The sequence below is a fragment of the Rhinolophus sinicus genome, linkage group LG03 (assembly GCF_036562045.2).
Source record: "Rhinolophus sinicus isolate RSC01 linkage group LG03, ASM3656204v1, whole genome shotgun sequence".
Taxonomy (NCBI): Eukaryota; Metazoa; Chordata; class Mammalia; order Chiroptera; family Rhinolophidae; genus Rhinolophus; species Rhinolophus sinicus.
In genome coordinates this window covers 27,619,725-27,627,328 of record NC_133753.1, presented here as the reverse complement: position 1 = coordinate 27,627,328, position 7,604 = coordinate 27,619,725, and the positions used below count along the sequence as shown (strand labels likewise).

General features: G+C 41.6%; 1 protein-coding gene across 6 annotated transcripts; it reads left to right on the top strand.

Moving 5' to 3' along the window:
• Positions 1–1,609: 1,609 nt before the first annotated feature.
• SRSF5 (serine and arginine rich splicing factor 5) lies at positions 1,610–6,442 on the top strand. Of its 6 annotated transcripts, none has more exons than XM_019733644.2 (9): positions 1,612–1,768; positions 2,220–2,559; positions 2,659–2,803; positions 3,123–3,193; positions 3,318–3,416; positions 3,698–3,767; positions 4,991–5,064; positions 5,433–5,543; positions 5,625–6,442. In XM_019733644.2, exons 3-9 carry the CDS (start codon positions 2,678–2,680, stop codon positions 5,896–5,898), a joined length of 825 nt encoding a protein of 274 aa, XP_019589203.1. In that variant the 5' UTR covers positions 1,612–1,768; positions 2,220–2,559; positions 2,659–2,677; the 3' UTR covers positions 5,899–6,442. The 6 variants fall into 6 exon arrangements, with proteins under 6 accessions (XP_019589207.1, XP_019589203.1, XP_019589206.1 ...); XM_019733645.2 differs by having other exon boundaries at positions 1,625–1,764; XM_019733643.2 differs by having other exon boundaries at positions 1,636–1,893.
• Positions 6,443–7,604: the final 1,162 nt, after the last annotated feature.

Here is a 7,604-nt window from a genome sequence, read left to right as displayed (position 1 = left end):
AAAACAAGCATTGCAGAAGACAAGCGGTTTAAATTACAGTAGATCAAGTCACTAGGGAATACTGATGAAAAATTACCTTTGTGGAAATGACAAACTTTGTAACAGTAATCAAGAGAAAAGGCTTTATAAAAAAATTAGTCCCGAAGAAAATCACAACAGCACGGGCTGAAGGCACCAACTTTTTACACGGTGTACAGCACCATTGTTCCTGTTTTTTTCCCCCAGAAAACCTTTTCCAGATATCTTATTGCAGCAAAAATGTTTAGTGCGTGAAATCACAAGCTGTTGTTTCAGTTAACAACATGAAATGTATAAAATAATGAATGGGAAGACTGATTTTTTTGAAAATTATGCAGAAAGCAAACAAATTAAGTACTGGCTTGATACAATTTGTGCATGATCAAATGCCAATGTTTATCAGGCTATCAGCTAAAGATGTTTTCTTTAACTTAAATAAGTATTTCCTTTTAAATCCCCCCACACAATAGATAACTTCACTGTTTTGCTGTGTACCCGCTGAGGCTCTTTTTAAAATAAACATAAAAATTCATGAATGGACTAGCGCATGCTATATGAACTACCCAAGTTCTAATCCCGAGTTCCTAAATGCCCGGTGGTCAGTGGAGGTCAGAGTAAGGACAGGTAGCTCCTCTCCTAGAACTATTTTATCTCTGTAACTCTAGTTACAAACAGCAACCCTAGATTCTGGGCAGCTCTGAAAAAGGGGATGATGTGCGTTCCACTTAAACGTATTAAAGAAAAGTAAGCCTCTCACCATCTTCATGCCCAAATTTCTAAGCCTGACAACCTTACTGGGAAAGTGCAGTTAAGGATGTGGAGGGGCTACATTTCACATCCATTGGCCAATAAACTTGAAACTTCGAAAGCACAACATCGTTTCTGAAGAATGTAGACTATCATGTGTTACGTTACAGAAACCTGAACAGGGAGGGTAAACCAAATGTGTCTGGATTCAGAAGAGCCTGAAACCTCTTAGAGCCGGCACAGTCCTAGTGCAGTGGAAATGGAGACATCGCCATTCTGGACTCCATTCAAGATGGCCTTCTAACTGCAGTCCCAATTCCAGTATTTCATCACGTGAAAAACCTTCCATTTTAAACAAAGTGCAGTTCCTTAGTCTTCTTACTATAACGAGTGTGGTTTAACACGTCCCTGGGATGGTTAAAAGATTCACTGCTCATCAAAGAGCGTCCTCCAACGTGCAACCTCAAACTGCAAGCAGCAGGAAGAGGTCAGGGATGGCCAGATACTTTTTGCAAAGCCTGAGTTTCTCTTACCCAGTACTCTTCAGGTCACCATGAAAAAAAAAATCAGATAAAAGAGAGATGTTATTTATCTTAGCATATTTTTATACTAGAGATAAGGAAGAACAGAACTTGACAGCCTAAGGAAAGCGAACATCTTCAATGACTACCCCTCCAGCGCCGGGAACCTGACGGCCGAAACTACGCCAGTTCTCGCCGCTTGGTCCCTCCCACCGCGGGCGAAGGTCGGTCAGGCGGTCACCGTAAAAAGGCCTCGGCCCCACGGAAACTTCCGTCCCTGGACCTAAGGGGGCGGTCCCATGGGCGGTCCCGGATGTGACGTAAAGACGCGCCTTCCATTTTGTGGAACGCCACAGCAGCCAAGTGCGTCAGTTGTGGAGATACGTAGACGAGTTGAGTCCTGGTCTGCGGGGAGGTAGACGGCTCCGTCGCAGACTACGGACCTCTCTTGGGTCTCAGCTGCCAAAGATCCTGTCCGGTAGGTGAGTGGCTCACTTTGAGGGAATGGCTTCTCGGATCGAGGCTTCTTCATGGCTACTCAGATCGCGAGTGGCCAGGGCTGCTCTCTTTGCGGAGGACGGCGTCCAATGAGCGCAGTTTATTCGAGGTGGGCGCTGGGGCACGTCTCCCTTTGGGTATTGTTTGAGGGGAAGTGAAGGTGGAAGGGCGGTCGTGGTTACGGTCGTTTTTACCTGGAGGGGTTGTGCGCCCCTCCCTGCCTCTGATTCACTAGTCGAACCCCTCGAGTAGTGAGCCGAGAGCTTTGCTCGGGGTGTGGTTCGGGTTTTCTGAGGGCGGGTACGGTGACTCCGGAATAGTGGAGTCGGGGGAGGGGGAGAGAAGGGAATTTGGCACGCGCGGCTCACCCCCCCCGCCGGCTACCCCGCCGCCATTTTGTGGCAACCTAGCGTCCTCCCGCCGCCATCTGCGCAGGCGCGGCCGTGGCATTGCGAGATTCCGTCTTCTACCCGCTGTGACGCTCCTGGGAGGCGGCGACGCGCGCTCGGCCCGTCGTCATTGGGCTGGCCTTGCGGAGGGCGGGGCCGGCTCCGCCCGCACTTCTCGGCCTTTCCTAACTGCGGCAGATGGGAGGGGGCCAGAAGAGCCGGGGAGAGTGTGAGGCTGCGCAGTTCCAGAGGCGGCAGTGGGCGTTGCGGTTGCTGTGTTCTGGGCCCAGGGAAGGATCGTGTTGGGAGCCGAGTTTTAATTTTGTCTGCAAGGGACCTGGCCTAATAAGAGGCACTCTTGGCAATCTTGTTTATAACATCACCCGGTAAACATTTTATTTTATGCTGTTTATGTTTTTGATCCCTTGATTAGGCATTCATTTGACATTCACTGGTGGTGTCTCAATTGAATTATTTTCTAACAGGAACTGCTAGCCGGGCGTTATGAGTGGCTGTCGAGTATTCATCGGGAGGCTAAATCCAGCGGCCAGGGAGAAAGATGTGGAAAGATTCTTCAAGGGGTATGGACGAATAAGAGATATCGATCTCAAAAGAGGCTTTGGTTTTGTGGTAAGTATTTAGTTAGAACTTCTTGAACTATCTATTGTTAAGTTCATAAAGATTTTGATAAGTAACGTTTTCGATCTTATTGAGAACAGGTAGGGTATCTTTGGAAAATGTTATGTATCCTTAAGACAGTGAACAAAAGAATTTGCTGGCCAGAAGGAAACCGGGCCTGATCACTTTTCAGTTAGACTTATTAACTACATAGCACTGTCATTAACATACTCGTCCCATTCTGTTACATGTTTTTGGTGCTCTTAATATGTTGTAGAATATATTTTGAAAACTGTGTAAAGTGTTACATTTTTTCATGCTAATACTTTAGGAATTTGAGGATCCCAGGGATGCTGACGATGCTGTATATGAACTTGATGGAAAAGAACTTTGTAGTGAAAGGTGAGAACCTTATTTTTAGTTTTATGACTATTTAGCATTGTAATATGGAGCATTCTAGGTTTTGGGTATTTTTCTAGGTCTTATTGCTTAGGTGAATAATAAAGGTTTTTGTTTCCTTCTCTAGGGTTACTATTGAACATGCTCGGGCTCGATCCCGAGGGGGAAGAGGTAGAGGACGCTATTCTGACCGTTTCAGTAGTCGCAGACCTCGAAATGATAGACGGTATGTGATGGCTTCTTTGAGCATTCATTACTGCAGGGGTATTTAGTGATTAAGAACTATTAGCAATAAGTGATTCTGATATTTACCACATAGTTCTGTTATTCTTATGTCAGTCTAGTAATTCTGATAAGTCTGTGTAATGAGTCATAAAATAATGCAGAAACTGTTGATCATTTGAATGACTTGTCATATCTGACTGCTTAAACTTGCTCAAAATTGAACAAAATAAGTACACATTGCTGCATTTTCTTCCATTGTTGAATACTTGTTTCCTTCCTCAGAAATGCTCCACCGGTAAGGACAGAAAATCGGCTTATAGTTGAGAATTTATCTTCAAGAGTCAGCTGGCAGGTTTGTTGTAATTCAGTTTTGAGATATTTTAATGTGGATTTTTAAAAAACTAATGGGTAGCTAATTTTTTATTAATATTTTATTAAAAGTAGTTTTATTTTTAATTAAATTAATGGACTTAATTGTAATTTTAAATTTTTAATTAAATGTAACTGGGGGATATTTCAAACTTTAATATTAGTGATCAAATGTAAATGTTTTGAGGATATATTTTCTTGTTTTTAAAATCAATTTTAACCAAATATTAAACCCTTTATTTGCCAGCCTATCTGTGTCGTTGGCCTTATGACGAGGAGTGCCTGTGGGTTATCCTAATCGTTGTCTTGGTCACTCTTGGTTGGGCCTGGTTGACTTTGCCAGTCAGCTCCTACAGTGATCAATTGGCCACCTCTAGATCTGTGTTTGCCGGTCTAGACGTAATCGGGGCACTTACTTGAAGTGCCAGGTTGCAGCGATCCCAGAGCTCTGATAACGTGATCTGATCCTTAAGTTGAGAGCTGTCTTCCTGTAACGCTTCCGAATAAGAGGTCCTGGTCGAAAAGAGTTGAAAGATACGAAATTAGGTGGTCGTTGGAATCCTGATCGCAGTAAAGTGGTCCTTGGTAACTGCACAAGAGTAGAACATGTCTGCATCCGCCAGTAGTCTGCTAATAGGGAGGGCTGTGCGATTAAAGGCTTCCATCGATTGGGTAGTGTCCTTCAAGTGGGTGGCGAAGAGCCAGTCGGGCATATGTCATGAAGGTTTCTTCGACCGATTAACGGTTTGCTGCTTGACTAGCCTAGGGAAATAATAATAAAGGTAAAGTAAACTTTTTTAATGACATATGGGGCACAAAATAACTGGTGTCTTGTAAATGTTCTGTTTTTTAAATATAAAATTTCTACTTTAGTCTTTAAAAGTTGTATTGTTTCTTTTTGTTTTGTTTCTGTTTTTTTTTTTGTTTGTTTCTTTGTTTTCCTTTTGTATTGAGCTCAGTATAGACTAATACTATTTAATGTTAAAATCTGAATTTTCTTGAAGCATTTTGCTTAAAAGCAATTTGCTATTTGCTTATTTCGTGCCCGGACATAATTTTTGAATTCTGATAGAATACAAGTGTGGTAAATGCCATGTTTGTACTTTATCTAACATCTTCTCTTTCAGTAGTCTTGTTTTTATACCATGTGGTTGTTTGTGTGTCACGTTTCCTTTTCTCTGCTTAACACAATTGTCTTGTGTTAAGGATCTCAAAGATTTCATGAGACAAGCTGGGGAAGTAACCTTTGCGGATGCACATCGACCTAAATTAAATGAAGGGTAAGTATGTACTGAAGATGATAAGAGCCTTTTAAAATATCTTGGAAATTTTACTGTGAATGTTTCTGAGTACTTAAAATTTGCACATGTTCGAATGCAGTGGTAGTTCCCAGGGGAGATTGGCCAATGTCTGGAGAGTTTTAAACATCCTACAATGCCCAGGAAAGCCCCCCACAACAAAGAATTGTCTGGCTTAAAATGACAACAGTTCAGAGGTTGAGAAACCTTACTCGAATACTGCATTGTCCATTGAGAGTTAAGACTTGGTTATAGCAATAGCAAAATGAACATAGAAAATTTAGATTCCCATAACTTGTGAGACTAAGATGTATATAAGTCTACAAATGTTTTTTTTTTTTTAATTGTAGGGTGGTTGAGTTTGCCTCTTATGGTGACTTAAAGAATGCTATTGAAAAACTTTCTGGAAAAGAAATAAATGGGAGAAAAATCAAATTAATTGAAGGCAGCAAAAGGCACAGGTATCTAATTTTTAAGTCAAAGTTTTATTATGCAAATATGTAGGGCCTGCCACTTAAGTTGTATTTTTTCCCCCTTCCTAGTAGGTCACGAAGCAGGTCTCGTTCCCGGACCAGGAGTTCCTCTAGGTCACGAAGCAGGTCTCGTTCTCGGAGTCGGAAGTCTTACAGCCGGTCTAGGAGCAGGAGCAGGAGCCGGAGCCGGAGCAAGTCCCGTTCTGTTAGTAGGTCTCCTGCACCTGAGAAGAGCCAGAAACGTGGTTCTTCAAGTAGATCTAAGTCTCCAGCATCTGTGGATCGTCAGAGGTCCAGGTCCCGGTCCAGGTCCAGGTCCAGATCAGTTGACAGTGGCAATTAAACTGTAAATAACTTGCCCTGGGGGCCTTTTTTTTAAAAAAAAAAAATTCCCAAACCATACTTGCTAAAAATTCTGGTAAGTATGTGCTTTTCTGTGGGGGTGGTATTTGGAGGGGGGTTGGGTTGGGCTGGATATCTTTGTAGATGTGGACCACCAAGGGGTTGTTGAAAACTAATTGTATTAAATGTCTTTTGATAAGCCTTCTGCTCACATTTTTGTGACTGTCTGAAGTATATAGTTTGTGTATATTGACAGAGCTCTTTTATAACTAAAGCAAATTTAATTTTTTTGTACTAGAAAAATTTTGAACATTTTAGTTCCTGGTTATTCAAATATGTTAATTCAGAATTAGTTTAATGCCTCAGTTAAACTAATTAATAGCTTTGGACACTTAAAAGAGCTCTAAATTTGCTTGTATATAAAGGCTTAATTTGAGTTTTCCTTGTTAGGGTCAAGGGGGTCCTCCCATTCACCCTTTAACAGCTGCTTGGCAAGGGCGGTAAAGCAGCTGTTTGTTATTGATAATAAAAGATTATAAAACTGCTTTTTTGTCTTGTTTGTCTGAGGAAGTATGCTCTTTACTACTCCCTCCTCTTCTACATTCAACATGTTCAAAATGCCTTGTAGAGAATCCTAAAATTGTTTGGTTGGGTTATTTTTTAATTTAAATACTACTTTTGACATTGCCAGGCTGGTCAAATGATGGGCAAAGAAGGCAGTGAACTGTTTAAAACGACGACTAACAGTTTGAGTTTCCCTAGTATGTGACCCTCCCATGCTCTTTTCCTTCATCCCTGACTTACTCTGTCGACATCAGGTCACCTTTGTAACACTTAATGTCTCATGCCTATCTTAAAGGTGGTAACATAATTTTGATGGTCAGAGATCATGCGGTATTTTTTTTTCTTTGTTTTTAAATCAGTGCACATAAATGCTTTAAAGGGCTTTCACATAGCTTTATCTTTTAGTCCTGAGGTGGATGTGACAATATATGTTAAGGAGAAAACAATAGTGAAAACTGCTCGATGTTCTGTGTCCATCTTTAATATTTAAAATGTTAGAGCCCTCTCCCTGCAGGTAAGGAGATTAATGGTGTCTTACAGGAGTCCAGGAGTCTTGGAGACTTGTTAGCTTTTAGTCCTCTAGTTGAATACTAGGCTAGGTGAATATTTGGCAACTGAATAACGTTTGCGGAATCTTCATCACTACCTGTTACATACAGAAGGTGCCAAAAAACACATTTTAAACGAAAACTTAAAATTGTAATGTGTACTGATAACAAAAGATGACTACAAGTTGTATACATTTTTTGGCACCCCCCCGGTATGTAATAACCACTACCCTTGGAAATGCAGAGACAAAGAGAGCAGGTAAGTGGTGGACTGGTATTAGACCCCAGAAAGTCTAGTTCCAGAATCCTTAAACCCCTCACTTAAGCTACATATTTACCTGCCCTGTCATGTAGGGATTTTGAGGAAAGCACTAGGAAGATTGTTTTTGGTTTCCCCAAAGTGTGAGGATCAGCTAGGGGGACTCGGTGTGGATTTGAAAGCTTTTTTGGTATACTGCCATGAAGGCTACTGACTCCTGTATTCAAGACACTAGCACTCCGGCCATAAAATTGTAAAGCTGATTGTTTTAACAGGCTGGTTTTAGGGAGAGTTTATTAGGTATACTTGTTTAAATTGGATGGGGAGGGCTGGTTT